Source organism: Maylandia zebra, linkage group LG18 (genome assembly GCF_041146795.1).
Source record: "Maylandia zebra isolate NMK-2024a linkage group LG18, Mzebra_GT3a, whole genome shotgun sequence".
NCBI classification, from domain to species: domain Eukaryota; kingdom Metazoa; phylum Chordata; class Actinopteri; order Cichliformes; family Cichlidae; genus Maylandia; species Maylandia zebra.
The window spans coordinates 36364772-36380849 of NC_135184.1; the positions used below are offsets into that span (position 1 = coordinate 36364772).

The 16078-nt window shown below is 39.2% G+C and overlaps 1 protein-coding gene across 4 annotated transcripts in view; it reads left to right on the forward strand.

Annotated features, from left to right (window-relative positions):
- The window catches only part of agla (amylo-alpha-1, 6-glucosidase, 4-alpha-glucanotransferase a), an 81705-nt gene that overhangs the window by 24816 nt on the left and 40811 nt on the right, over positions 1 to 16078 (forward strand). For all 4 annotated transcript variants that reach the window (XM_024805987.2, XM_024805988.2, XM_076876863.1 and 1 more), the window contains 4 exons: positions 70 to 193; positions 687 to 788; positions 1614 to 1725; positions 1885 to 2020. In XM_024805987.2, the coding sequence (XP_024661755.2) occupies positions 70 to 193; positions 687 to 788; positions 1614 to 1725; positions 1885 to 2020 (474 nt within the window). The remainder of the gene's footprint in view (positions 1 to 69; positions 194 to 686; positions 789 to 1613; positions 1726 to 1884; positions 2021 to 16078) is intronic.

Consider the following 16078-nt stretch of genomic DNA (forward strand, 5'->3'; position numbering starts at 1 on the left):
ATGACACACGAGTGTATTAATTATATTACATTTCCTTACAAACTAAATTCCTTATCATGGTCTCCATAGCAACATCATCCTGGCCTTTGCAGGGACATTGCGCCACGGTTTGATCCCCAACCTGCTGGGGGAGGGTCGATGTGCCAGATACAACTGCAGGGACGCTGTGTGGTGGTGGCTGCAGTGCATCCAGGTGGGAGCTGCTGTGAACTTAAACTAGAAACAAGAGAGAGCAGAGTGCGGGTACGGCGCGCGGGGTGAGGAGTGCGGCGCCGGGAGTGAGGGTACGGCGCCGGGAGTGAGGGTACGGCGCCGGGAGTGAGGAGTGGGTGTACGAGTGAGGAGTGGGTGTACGAGTGAGGAGTGCGGGTACGAGTGAGGAGTGCGGGTACGAGTGAGGAGTGAGGGTACAGCGCCGGGAGTGAGGAGTGCGGGTACGAGTGAGGAGTGCGGGTACGGTGCCCGGAGTGAGGGTACGGCGCCGGGAGTGAGGAGTGCGGGTACGAGTGAGGAGTGAGGGTACGGCGCCCGGAGTGAGGACTTAAAAACTTCATGTGTGGAACAGTACTGAAAGCCCTTCAATGAGATGGGGGATCAATGATGCTAAACGTCAATGTTTAACTTTCAAGCTGCTCATTAAATCTGTGTCTAAACAAACACCTTTGTGCATTCGTGCTTGTGTTCAGGACTACACTACCCAGGTTCCCAGAGGGCATGAAATCCTTAGCTGCCCTGTCACACGCATGTACCCCACTGATGACTGCGAGCCTTGTAAACCTGGAGAGGTGGTATGTACACACACACGTACACACACACACACACACACACACACACACACACACACACACACACACACACCTCAGGCTGGAGCTCACCCCTGGCCCTTCAGCCAGTATTAGTCTCTTAGTCTATTGGTCTTTTGGACTTTGTGGTCCAAGTTGTCCTCTGTAAGCACAGTCAGGCATGACACCAGTGACTGTGGCCCTGTGTACAACAGGATGCAGACTGTGTTCATGAAGCGTTCGTGTGGGATCATCATGACTGAGTGGAACAGAGAAATGTTCTTTAGGGTTACTTAGACGAGCTGTTCAGGCTGTGTTACAGGGATCGTACCAAATACTCACTTTGTGCTGTTTGACTGTATTTCTGGACGTTTAAATGAATCTCTGCACCTATTGTCCCTAAAATATGAAGAAATGAGGGGGTGGCTCAAGATTTTTGCACAGTACTGAAAATATTTTCCTTAAGTTCATTTTCAGGCGGCATGCTTATCTCAGGGCTTCACTAAACACTGCAAACAATTTAACAAAGCAGTCAGCACTCGCACACTGACATACCGTCATAGCTAGCTGATGTGTAACCTTTGACCCAACAGGAGGCTAAACTACAAAGACCACGATCCTAACGAGCTGCTCCTCTTATTAATCAGAGCACTAATAGTACATTTAACAGGTGCACACCTGGACTGGTACACCTGCTCCTCCTGTGTTCCAGCAGCATCGGCGTCTCTTTAATGCGACTGCTGGCAGTCACCAAATACTGGAGTGGCCCACACAGATGCTGAGTGTTGTGTGTTTATGCCCCGAACGTTCTGTGTGTTCATACATGTGCAGGAGCAGCCTCTGTATGATGTGATCCATGAAGCTCTGCGGCGCCACTTGGAGGGCATTTCCTTCAGAGAGAGAAACGCTGGACCCAAAATAGACATGAAAATGAGAGATGAAGGTGTGTGTGTTAAATGAGTTGCGTATTCAGAGTACTTATACACATTTTAAGAAAGTAATTTCTAACAGCTGATAAGCCGATGACATCATCTGGTTTTACTAAGTTCTTACTACAAAGATTTTTCGGGTACTGCACCTCACAACCTTTTGCTCTTTGCAGGGTTCAGCGTCGTTGCTCGGGTCGACCCCGCCACAGGTTTTGTGAGCGGAGGAAACCGCTTTAACTGCGGCACATGGATGGACAAGATGGGAGAGAGTGAGAGAGCCAGGAACAAAGGCATGCCTGCTACTCCAAGGTAACACAAACTCCTCACGCTGTGCAGTAAGTGACCCGCAGACTCCAGCTGCTCACATTCTACTGTCTCTACTGTTTTTACTGAAGTCAAATCATCAAAAAAGACTTCGCTGAAGCCCTCCATCAGGTTCAAAGTTGTATAAGTAACATATTAAACATGCTGAGACAGCAGCCCTCACAGAGTGCCACATCAAAACAGCAGAGCTTGGTGTTCGGGCTCCTCTGTGAAACTTTCCCAGGGTCCTCCCTGCTGCTGGTGTCCAGCTCTCTGTGGTGGGGGTGGGGTGGGGGTGCCACACACAATATTTAGTTTCTGGGTCTCATCATGGTGCACTCTGCTGGCTATTATGAAACACACACACACACACACACGGGTTGGGATGGTAATAATGTATCAGACAGCTCAGCCCCTCTCTTTACCCGAGTGTCCAGAACATATGGTCGCAGGTCTGCTGATACGATTACAAAATCGATCATCGACCTACGGCCTAGAGCGTCCTGGTGCCATGTGCACTTATGGACACTCTTATGTTCGAACAGGGTGTTCGTTATGGCCAAACTGTGATTAGCACAGAAGTCCAATAACAAAGCACCGCTCGGGTTCAGATCAGGGAGGCCGTTCCTCCCAATCACGCCCCTCCAGGTCTCGCTGTCGTTACCCACGTGAGCATTGAAGTCTCCCAGCAGGACAACAGAGTCTCCAGGACTCTAAGAAGGCTGGGTACTCTGAACTGCCACTCGGCGCATAAGCGCAGATGACAGTCAGGACCCGTTCCCCGACCCTAAGGCGCAGGGAACAAACCCTCTCGTCCACCGGGAAAAACCCCAACGTACCGGCAGCAAGCCGAGGGGATATTAGAATACCCACCCCAGCCCGCCGCCTCTCACCAGGGGCAACTACAGACTGAGACAGAGTCCAGCCCCTCTCCAGGAGACTGGTTCCAGAGCCCAAGCCATGCGTAGAGGTGAGCCCGACTATATCTAGCCGGTACCTCTCAACCTCACGCACTAACTCAGGCTCCTTCCCCACCAGAGAGGTGACATTCCATGTCCCTATTGCCAGTCTTGGCAGCCGGGGGTCAGTCCGCCAGGGCCTCCGCTCCTGGCCGCCACCCGGCACACAATGCACCCAACCCCTATGGCGCCTCCTGCGGGTGGTGGGCCTGCGGGAAGATGGGCCCATGTCTCCTCTTCGGGCTGTGCCCGGCCGGGCCCCATGGACTAAGGCCCGGCCACCAGACGCTCACCCTCGGGCACCCTCCCCGGGCCTGGCTCCAGGGCGGGGCCCCGGTAACCCTATCCCGGGCAGGGTAAACTGTTCCCTCGGTGTCCTTTTCATAAGGGTCTTATGAATCGCTCTTTGTCTGGTCCCTCACCCAGGGCCAGTTTGCCATGGGAGACCCTACCAGTAGGGGTGCAACGATACACAAAATTCACGGTTCGGTTCGGTTCGATACTTTGGTGTCACGGTTCGATATTTTTTCGATACAAAAAAAATGTTCATGCCTTTTTAATTTGTTATTTATTAAAATTATAAATATATATTTTAACTCAAAAGTACGGTTTTTAAATTTAACTCTAACCCTTGTGCGCGTTTTTTATTTTGACAGCGAATGCGCACCTGCGGACCACTTATGTGCACCCCTGGTTATTTAAATTCAAATTCAAATTCAAATTTTATTTGTCACGTACACAGTCATACACAGTACGATATGTAGTGAAATGCTTGGACAACTGCTCGTGACCTAAAGAAAACAAAAAAAGGAAAAGGCTATGAATAAGATAGGAAATAAATATGAAAAATTAAAAAGGGTAAATTTAACTAGGAAGGAATAGAATATAAACTAGAAAGTGCATTTTCTGAAGAAACTGCAGTGTGAATGCTTGAATCTGAATTTATGCACTGAAATGAATTAATTGCTGAATTTAAGTTAAAAATATTGAATGAAATAAAAAAAAACCAAACAAATTTAACCTGAAAACAAAGGTGCTGAACAAATTTAACCTGAAAACAAAGGTGCTGAACTGCTAAAAGCGGAAGGTTACACAGAAGAAGAAGTTGGAAAAAAGCTGAAAATGTTTTAATTGTAAATTAGAAAACCCTAAGAAATGAGAAAAGAACATTTAGAGTCAGAAAACATCTGAATGAATATTAAAAGGTCATATTCTTTGAATCACTGAATGACTAAAATGTGATCCCTCCACTTTGATCCACACAGTTTAAAAAGTTTAAATGCCTGAGCTTTGAAAGACACGGTGTTGGAAAGAGAACAATAATGGCGACAATTTGAGGGTAAAATGATGGCTGTAACACTGTGGACACAGCAGCAGTTGAAAGAGAAGTGCTTAAGATGAATCTTGGTACAGTGGCAGGCAGAGCTCGTTAAGCAGGCAGGTGTGAGCCTGGTTGCTATAGTGACCGCACCCAATGGCTCCATACACACGTACACAGACATGCGCCTCACTTTTGCTGCTTAAAATGAACAGAAAAGTCAGGCCGAAACAAATCGCTCCCAAATGAAAAGTATAGGTCGTATTGACAAAATTCTTTCACCGTGAGCGGCAGCAATGTCCAGTCTACCTAATTCTCAGTTTTCATGCCTGTGGAGCTTATTATATGGACGTGGTGACAGTGGAAAGACACCATGCTCTTCTGATTTTCAAACGAACCTTCTGAGCCATTTTAACATTAGAGTCTATGGAAGAGTTGGAGGGAGGAGGCTGTGCATTGGTGACATTTATGAAAGAACCATAACACCTAGTAAAATAGTAAACACATTGGATGAAAGAGGACAGCCATGGCTACGTTTTGAGGGTAAAATCATACCTGTAGAGCAAACGCTGCGGACACAGCACCAGTTTTAAAAAAGATTTTAAGATTATTTTTTTTGCTCCTCTCACTCTAGCAGTTGAGCTGCCTCACTCTAGCCCCAACATTCCGTCCCATACACACCCATTATAAACTCTGAAACGGGTGAAAAAACATCATGAAACTTAAACTGGAACTGAAGAAAAAGTATAATAGATATTGAAAAGATAAATACAAGTTGAATAGTTGAATGTCTTGTCTTCGTTTTAAAGTTTGAATGGTGGCTCTATGTGAACGTATGTTGAAGTAGTAAGAGTTTAAAAATGAGTAAGTTGAATGAGAATTTGAAGGGTCTCCCCATTGAAATACATGGGAAATTTTTGTTGAATAAAGTTGAATAAAATTAAAAATATAAATGTTAAAAATGAGAAAAATACAAGCAATCATGTCCAAAAGAATAGGAATCTAACGGTGTTTGAATGGTTTTTCTAAGTTGAATGGTTTTGAAGGAGTAGGCTTTCAAAAAACGTACGGAATAGATAATAAAATATAAGAACTAGAAAGTGCATTTTCTGAAGAAACTGCAGTGTGAATGCTTGAATCTGAATGTATGCACTGAAATGAATTAATTGCTGAATTTTGAGTTAAAAATATTGAATGAGATTAAAAAAAAAAAAAAAAAAAAACGAATTTAACCTGAAAACAAAGGTGCTGAACTGCTAAAAGCTGAAGGTTACACAGAAGAAGAAGTTGGAAAAATGCTGAAAATGTTTTAATTGTAAATTAGAAAAACCTAAGAAATGAGAAAAGAACATTTAGTCAGAAAACATCTGAAAGAATATTAAAAGGTCATATTCTTTGAATCACTGAATGACTAAAATGTGATCCCTCCACTTGGATCCACACAGTTTAAAAAGTTTAAATGCCTGAGCTTTGAAAGACAAGATGTTGGAAAGAGAACAACGATGGCGACGTTTTGAGGGTAAAATGATGGCTTTAACACTGTGGACACAGCAGCAGTTGAAAGAGAAGTGTTTAAGATTAATTTTGGCAGAGTGGCAGGCAGAGCTCGTTAAGCAGGCAGGTGTGAGCCTGGTTGCTATAGTGACCGCACCCAATGGCTCCATACACACGTACACAGACATGCGCCTCACTTTTGCTGCTTAAAATGAACAGAAAAGTCAGGCCGAAACAAATCGTTCCCAAATGAAAAGTAAAAGTCGTATTGACAAAATTCTTTCACTGTGAGCGACAGCAATGTCTAGTCTACCAAATTCTCAGTTTTCATGTCTGTGGAGTTTATTATATGGACGTGGTGACAGTGGAAAGACACCATGCTCTTCTGATTTTCAAACGAACCTTCTGAGCCATTTTAACATTAGAGTCTATGGAAGAGTTGGAGGGAGGAGGCTGTGCATTGGTGACATTTATGAAAGAACCATAACACCTAGTACAATAGTAAACACATTGGATGAAAGAGGACAGCCATGGCTACGTTTTGAGGGTAAAATCATACCTGTAGAGCAAACGCTGAGGACACAGCAGCAGTTTTAAAAAATATTTTAAGATTAATTTTTTTGCTCCTCTCACTCTAGCAGTTGAGCTGCCTCACTCTAGCCCCAACATTCCGTCCCATACACACCCATTATAAACTCTGAAACGGGTGAAAAAACATCATGAAACTTAAACTGGAACTGAAGAAAAAGTATAATAGATATTGAAAAGATAAATACAAGTTGAATAGTTGAATGTCTTGTCTTCGTTTTAAAGTTTGAATGGTGGCTCTATGTGAACGTATGTTGAAGTAGTAAGAGTTTAAAAATGAGTAAGTTGAATGAGAATTTGAAGGGTCTCCCCATTGAAATACATGGGAAATTTTTGTTGAATAAAGTTGAATAAAATTAAAAATATAAATGTTAAAAATGAGAAAAATAGAAGCAATGTTGTCCAAAATAATAGGAATCTAACGATGTTTGAATGGTTTTTCTAAGTTGAACGGTTTTGAAGGAGTAGGCTTTCAAAAAACGTACGGAATACAGAATAAAATATAATAATAAAGATTAGAAGAACAATACTGTGAATGCTTTTCAAGCATTCACACTAACTAGAAAGTGCATTTTCTGAAGAAACTGCAGTGTGAATGCTTGAATCTGAATGTATGCACTGAAATGAATTAATTGCTGAATTTTGAGTTAAAAATATTGAATGAGATTAAAAAAAAACAAAAAAAAAAAAAACGAATTTAACCTGAAAACAAAGGTGCTGAACTGCTAAAAGCTGAAGGTTACACAGAAGAAGGAGTTGGAAAAAAACTGAAAATGTTTTAAATGTAAATTAGAAAACCCTAAGAAATGAGAAAAGAACATTTAGAGTCAGAAAACATCTGAATGAATATTAAAAGGTCATATTCTTTGAATCACTGAATGACTCAAATGTGATCCCTCCACTTTGATCCACACAGTTTAAAAAGTTTAAATGCCTGAGCTTTGAAAGATACGGTGTTGGAAAGAGAACAATAATGGCGACAATTTGAGGGTAAAATGATGGCTGTAACACTGTGGACACAGCAGCAGTTGAAAGAGAAGTGCTTAAGATGAATCTTGGCACAGTGGCAGGCAGAGCTCGTTAAGCAGGCAGGTGTGAGCCTGGTTGCTATAGTGACCGCACCCAATGGCTCCATACACACGTACACAGACATGCACCTCACTTTTGCTGCTTAAAATGAACAGAAAAGTCAGGCCGAAACAAATCGTTCCCAAATGAAAAGTAAAAGTCGTATTGACAAAATTCTTTCACCGTGAGCGACAGCAGCTTCTAGTCTACTGAATTCTCAGTTTTCATGCCTGTGGAGTTTATTATATGGACGTGGTGACAGTGGAAAGACACCATGCTCTTCTGATTTTCAAACGAACCTTCTGAGCCAATTTAACATTAGAGTCTATGGAAGAGTTGGAGGGAGGAGGCTGTGCATTGGTGACATTTATGAAAGAACCATAACACCTAGGACAATAGTAAACACATTGGATGAAAGAGGACAGCCATGGCTACGTTTTGAGGGTAAAATCATACCTGTAGAGCAAACGCTGTGGACACAGCAGCAGTTTTAAAAAAGATTTTAAGATTAATTTTTTTGCTCCTCTCACTCTAGCAGTTGAGCTGCCTCACTCTAGCCCCAACATTCCGTCCCATACACACCCATTATAAACTCTGAAACGGGTGAAAAAACATCATGAAACTTAAACTGGAACTGAAGAAAAAGTATAATAGATATTGAAAAGATAAATACAAGTTGAATAGTTGAATGTCTTGTCTTCGTTTTAAAGTTTGAATGGTGGCTCTATGTCAATGTATGTGGAAGTAGTAAGAGTTTAAAAATGAGTAAGTTGAATGAGGATTTGAAGGGTCTCCCCATTGAAATACATTATAAATTTTTGTTGAATAAAGTTGAATAAAATTAAAAATATAAATGTTAAAAATATGAAAAATAGAAGCAGTGTTGTCCAAAAGAATAGGAATCTAACGGTGTTTGAATGGTTTTTCTAAGTTGAACGGTTTTGAAGTTATAGGATTACAAAAAACGTACGGAATACAGAATAAAATATAATAATAATAACTAGAAAGTGCATTTTCTGAAGAAACTGCAGTGTGAATGCTTGAATCTGAATGTATGCACTGAAATGAATTAATTGCTGAATTTTGAGTTAAAAATATTGAATGAGATAAAAAAAAAAACAAACAAAAAAACGAATTTAACCTGAAAACAAAAGTGCTGAACTGCTAAAAGCTGAAGGTTACACAGAAGAAGAAGTTGGAAAAAAGCTGAAAATGTTTTAATTGCAAATTAGAAAAACCTAAGAAATGAGAAAAGAACATTTAGAGTCAGAAAACATCTGAATGAATATTAAAAGGTCATATTCTTTGAATCACTGAATGACTAAAATGTGATCCCTCCACTTGGATCCACACAGTTTAAAAAGTTTACATCTCTGAGCTTTGAAAGACAAGATGTTGGAAAGAGAACAACGTTTTGAGGGTAAAATGATGGCTGTAACACTGTGGACACAGCAGCAGTTGAAAGATAAGTGTTTAAGATGAATCTTGGCAGAGTGAGAGAGAGAGCTCGTTAAGCAGGCAGGTGTGAGCCTGGTTGCTATAGTGACCGCACCCAATGGCTCCATACACACGCACACAGACATGCACCTCACTTTTGCTGCTTAAAATGAACAGAAAAGTCAGGCCGAAACAAATCGCTCCCAAATGAAAAGTAAAAGTCGTATTGACAAAATTCTTTCACCGTGAGCGACAGCAATGTCTAGTCTACCTAATTCTCAGTTTTCATGCCTGTGGAGCTTATTATATGGACGTGGTGACAGTGGAAAGACACCATGCTCTTCTGATTTTCAAACGAACCTTCTGAGCCATTTTAACATTAGAGTCTATGGAAGAGTTGGAGGGAGGAGGCTGTGCATTGGTGACATTTATGAAAGAACCATAACACCTAGTACAATAGTAAACACATTGGATGAAAGAGGACAGCGATGGCTACGTTTTGAGGGTAAAATCATACCTGTAGAGCAAACGCTGCGGACACAGCAGCAGTTTTAAAAAAGATTTTAAGATTAATTTTTTTGCTCCTCTCACTCTAGCAGTTGAGCTGCCTCACTCTAGCCCCAACATTCCGTCCCATACACACCCATTATAAATTTTGAAACGGGTGAAAAAACATCATGAAACTTAAACTGGAACTGAAGAAAAAGTATAATAGATATTGAAAAGATAAATACAAGTTGAATAGTTGAATGTCTTGTCTTCGTTTTAAAGTTTGAATGGTGGCTCTATGTCAATGTATGTGGAAGTAGTAAGAGTTTAAAAATGAGTAAGTTGAATGAGAATTTGAAGGGTCTCCCCATTGAAATACATGGGAAATTTTTGTTGAATAAAGTTGAATAAAATTAAAAATATAAATGTTAAAAATGAGAAAAGTAGAAGCAGCCATGTCCAAAATAATAGGAATCTAATGGTGTTTGAATGGTTTTTCTAAGTTGAACGGTTTTGAAGGAGTAGGCTTTCAAAAAACGTACGGAATAAGAAAATATAATAATAAAGATTAGAAGAACAATACTGTGAATGCTTTTCAAGCATTCACACTAATAATAATAATAAAGATTAGAATAACAATACTGTGAATGCTTTTCAAGCATTCACACTAATAACTAGAAAGTGCATTTTCTGAAGAAACTGCAGTGTGAATGCTTGAATCTGAATGTATGCACTGAAATGAATTAATTACTGAATTTAAGTTAAAAATCTTGAATGAGATAAAAAAAACAACCGAATTTAACCTGAAAACAAAAGTGCTGAACTGCTAAAAGCTGAAGGTTACACAGAAGAAGAAGTTGGAAAAAAGCTGAAAATGTTTTAATTGTAAATTAGAAAAACCTAAGAAATGAGAAAAGAACATTTAGAGTCAGAAAACATCTGAAAGAATATTAAAAGGTCATATTCTTTGAATCACTGAATGACTAAAATGTGATCCCTCCACTTGGATCCACACAGTTTAAAAAGTTTACATCTCTGAGCTTTGAAAGACAAGATGTTGGAAAGAGAACAACGATGGCGACGTTTTGAGGGTAAAATGATGGCTTTAACACTGTGGAGATAGCAGCAGTTGAAAGAGAAGTGTTTAAGATGAATCTTGGCAGAGGGAGAGAGAGAGCTCGTTAAGCAGGCAGGTGTGAGCCTGGTTGCTATAGTGACCGCACCCAAGGGCTCCATACACACGTACACAGACATGCACCTCACTTTTGCTGCTTAAAATGAACAGAAAAGTCAGGCCGAAACAAATCGCTCCCAAATGAAAAGTAAAAGTCGTATTGACAAAATTCTTTCACCGTGAGCGACAGCAATGTCTAGTCTACCTAATTCTCAGTTTTCATGCCTGTGGAGCTTATTATATGGACGTGGTGACAGTGGAAAGACACCATGCTCTTCTGATTTTCAAACGAACCTTCTGAGCCATTTTAACATTAGAGTCTATGGAAGAGTTGGAGGGAGGAGGCTGTGCATTGGTGACATTTATGAAAGAACCATAACACCTAGTACAATAGTAAACACATTGGATGAAAGAGGACAGCCATGGCTACGTTTTGAGGGTAAAATGATGGCTGTAGAGCAAACGCTGTGGACACAGCAGCAGTTTTAAAAAAGATTTTAAGATTAATTTTTTTGCTCCTCTCACTCTAGCAGTTGAGCTGCCTCACTCTAGCCCCAACATTCCGTCCCATACACACCCATTATAAACTCTGAAACGGGTGAAAAAACATCATGAAACTTAAACTGGAACTGAAGAAAAAGTATAATAGATATTGAAAAGATAAATACAAGTTGAATAGTTGAATGTCTTGTCTTCGTTTTAAAGTTTGAATGGTGGCTCTATGTCAATGTATGTGGAAGTAGTAAGAGTTTAAAAATGAGTAAGTTGAATGAGGATTTGAAGGGTCTCCCCATTGAAATACATTATAAATTTTTGTTGAATAAAGTTGAATAAAATTAAAAATATAAATGTTAAAAATGAGAAAAATAGAAGCAATGTTGTCCAAAATAATAGGAATCTAACGGTGTTTGAATGGTTTTTCTAAGTTGAACGGTTTTGAAGGAGTAGGCTTTCAAAAAACGTACGGAAAAATAAAATATAATAACTAGAAAGTGCATTTTCTGAAGAAACTGCAGTGTGAATGCTTGAATCTGAATGTATGCACTGAAATGAATTAATTGCTGAATTTTGAGTTAAAAATATTGAATGAGATTAAAAAAAAAACAAAAAAAAAAAAACGAATTTAACCTGAAAACAAAGGTGCTGAACTGCTAAAAGCTGAAGGTTACACAGAAGGAGGAGTTGGAAAAAAACTGAAAATGTTTTAAATGTAAATTAGAAAACCCTAAGAAATGAGAAAAGAACATTTAGAGTCAGAAAACATCTGAATGAATATTAAAAGGTCATATTCTTTGAATCACTGAATGACTAAAATGTGATCCCTCCACTTTGATCCACACAGTTTAAAAAATTTAAATGCCTGAGCTTTGAAAGATACGGTGTTGGAAAGAGAACAATAATGGCGACAATTTGAGGGTAAAATGATGGCTGTAACACTGTGGACACAGCAGCAGTTGAAAGAGAAGTGTTTAAGTTGAATCTTGGCAGAGTGGCAGAGAGAGCTCGTTAAGCAGGCAGGTGTGAGCCTGGTTGCTATAGTGACCGCACCCAATGGCTCCATACACACGTACACAGACATGCGCCTCACTTTTGCTGCTTAAAATGAACAGAAAAGTCAGGCCGAAACAAATCGCTCCCAAATGAAAAGTAAAAGTCGTATTGACAAAATTCTTTCACCGTGAGCGACAGCAATGTCTAGTCTACCTAATTCTCAGTTTTCATGCCTGTGGAGCTTATTATATGGACGTGGTGACAGTGTAAAGACACCATGCTCTTCTGATTTTCAAACGAACCTTCTGAGCCATTTTAACATTAGAGTCTATGGAAGAGTTGGAGGGAGGAGGCTGTGCATTGGTGACATTTATGAAAGAACCATAACACCTAGTACAATAGTAAACACATTGGATGAAAGAGGACAGCCATGGCTACGTTTTGAGGGTAAAATCATACCTGTAGAGCAAACGCTGTGGACACAGCAGCAGTTTTAAAAAAGATTTTAAGATTAATTTTTTTGCTCCTCTCACTCTAGCAGTTGAGCTGCCTCACTCTAGCCCCAACATTCCGTCCCATACACACCCATTATAAACTCTGAAACGGGTGAAAAAACATCATGAAACTTAAACTGGAACTGAAGAAAAAGTATAATAGATATTGAAAAGATAAATACAAGTTGAATAGTTGAATGTCTTGTCTTCGTTTTAAAGTTTGAATGGTGGCTCTATGTCAATGTATGTGGAAGTAGATACAGTTTAAAGAGGAGGAAGTTGAATGAGAATTTGAAGGGTCTCCCCATTGAAATACATTATAAATTTTTGTTGAAAAAAGTTGAATAAAATTAAAAATATAAATGTTAAAAATGAGAAAAATAGAAGCAATGTTGTCCAAAAGAATAGGAATCTAACGGTGTTTGAATGGTTTTTCTAAGTTGAACGGTTTTGAAGGAGTAGGCTTTCAAAAAACGTACGGAATAGATAATAATAAAATAGAATAATAATAATAAAGATTCGAATAACAATACTGTGAATGCTTTTCAAGCATTCACACTAATAATAAAGATTAGAATAACAATACTGTGAATGCTTTTCAAGCATTCACACTAATAAAGATTAGAAGAACAATACTGTGAATGCTTTTCAAGCATTCACACTAACTAGAAAGTGCATTTTCTGAAGAAACTGCAGTGTGAATGCTTGAATCTGAATGTATGCACTGAAATGAATTAATTGCTGAATTTTGAGTTAAAACTTTTTTAATGACATAAAAAAAAACCAACCAAATTTAACCTGAAAACAAAAGTGCTGAACTGCTAAAAGCTGAAGGTTACACAGAAGAAGAAGTTGGAAAAAAGCTGAAAATGTTTTAATTGTAAATTAGAAAAACCTAAGAAATGAGAAAAGAACATTTAGAGTCAGAAAACATCTGAAAGAATATTAAAAGGTCATATTCTTTGAATCACTGAATGACTAAAATGTGATCCCTCCACTTGGACCCACACAGTTTAAAAAGTTTACATCTCTGAGCTTTGAAAGACAAGATGTTGGAAAGAGAACAACGATGGCGACGTTTTGAGGGTAAAATGATGGCTGTAACACTGTGGACACAGCAGCAGTTGAAAGAGAAGTGTTTCAGATGAATCTTGGCAGAGTGAGAGAGAGAGCTCGTTAAGCAGGCAGGTGTGAGCCTGGTTGCTATAGTGACCGCACCCAATGGCTCCATACACACGGACACAGACATGCACCTCACTTTTGCTGCTTAAAATGAACAGAAAAGTCAGGCCGAAACAAATCGTTCCCATATGAAAAGTACAAGTCGTATTGACGAAATTCTTTCACCGTGAGCGACAGCAATGTCTAGTCTACTGAATTCTCAGTTTTCATGCCTGTGGAGTTTATTATATGCACGTGGTGACAGTGTAAAGACACCATGCTCTTCTGATTTTCAAAAGAACCTTCTGAGCCATTTTAACATTAGAGTCTATGGAAGAGTTGGAGGGAGGAGGCTGTGCATTGGTGACATTTATGAAAGAACCATAACACCTAGTACAATAGTAAACACATTGGATGAAAGAGGACAGCGATGGCTACGTTTTGAGGGTAAAATGGTGGCTGTAGAGCAAACGCTGTGGACACAGCAGCAGTTTTAAAAAATATTTTAAGATTAATTTTTTTGCTCCTCTCACTCTAGCAGTTGAGCTCTCTCACTCTAGCCCCAACATTCCGTCCCATACACACCCATTATAAACTCTGAAACGGGTGAAAAAACATCATGAAACTTAAACTGGAACTGAAGAAAAAGTATAATAGATATTGAAAAGATAAATACAAGTTGAATAGTTGAATGTCTTGTCTTCGTTTTAAAGTTTGAATGGTGGCTCTATGTCAATGTATGTGGAAGTAGTAAGAGTTTAAAAATGAGTAAGTTGAATGAGAATTTGAAGGGTCTCCCCATTGAAATACATGGGAAATTTTTGTTGAATAAAGTTGAATAAAATTAAAAATATAAATGTTAAAAATGAGAAAAATAGAAGCAATGTTGTCCAAAATAATAGGAATCTAACGATGTTTGAATGGTTTTTCTAAGTTGAACGGTTTTGAAGGAGTAGGCTTTCAAAAAACGTACGGAATACAGAATAAAATATAACTAGAAAGTGCATTTTCTGAAGAAACTGCAGTGTGAATGCTTGAATCTGAATGTATGCACTGAAATGAATTAATTGCTGAATTTTGAGTTAAAAATATTGAATGAGATTAAAAAAAAACAAAAAAAAAAACGAATTTAACCTGAAAACAAAGGTGCTGAACTGCTAAAAGCTGAAGGTTACACAGAAGAAGGAGTTGGAAAAAAACTGAAAATGTTTTAAATGTAAATTAGAAAACCCTAAGAAATGAGAAAAGAACATTTAGAGTCAGAAAACATCTGAATGAATATTAAAAGGTCATATTCTTTGAATCACTGAATGACTCAAATGTGATCCCTCCACTTTGATACACACAGTTTAAAAAGTTTAAATGCCTGAGCTTTGAAAGATACGGTGTTGGAAAGACAACAATAATGGCGACAATTTGAGGGTAAAATGATGGCTGTAACACTGTGGACACAGCAGCAGTTGAAAGAGAAGTGCTTAAGATGAATCTTGGTACAGTGGCAGGCAGAGCTCGTTAAGCAGGCAGGTGTGAGCCTGGTTGCTATAGTGACCGCACCCAATGGCTCCATACACACGTACACAGACATGCGCCTCACTTTTGCTGCTTAAAATGAACAGAAAAGTCAGGCCGAAACAAATCGTTCCCAAATGAAAAGTAAAAGTCGTATTGACAAAATTCTTTCACCGTGAGCGACAGCAGCTTCTAGTCTACTGAATTCTCAGTTTTCATGCCTGTGGAGTTTATTATATGGACGTGGTGACAGTGGAAAGACACCATGCTCTTCTGATTTTCAAACGAACCTTCTGAGCCATTTTAACATTAGAGTCTATGGAAAAGTTGGAGGGAGGAGGCTGTGCATTGGTGACATTTATGAAAGAACCATAACACCTAGTACAATAGTAAACACATTGGATGAAAGAGGACAGCCATGGCTACGTTTTGAGGGTAAAATCATACCTGTAGAGCAAACGCTGCAGACACAGCAGCAGTTTTAAAAAATATTTTAAGATTAATTTTTTTGCTCCTCTCACTCTAGCAGTTGAGCTGCCTCACTCTAGCCCCAACATTCCGTCCCATACACACCCATTATAAACTCTGAAACGGGTGAAAAAACATCATGAAACTTAAACTGGAACTGAAGAAAAAGTATAATAGATATTGAAAAGATAAATACAAGTTGAATAGTTGAATGTCTTGTCTTCGTTTTAAAGTTTGAATGGTGGCTCTATGTCAACGTATGTTGAAGTAGTAAGAGTTTAAAAATGAGTAAGTTGAATGAGAATTTGAAGGGTCTCCCCATTGAAATACATGGGAAATTTTTGTTGAATAAAGTTGAATAAAATTAAAAATATAAATGTTAAAAATGAGAAAAATAGAAGCAATGTTGTCCAA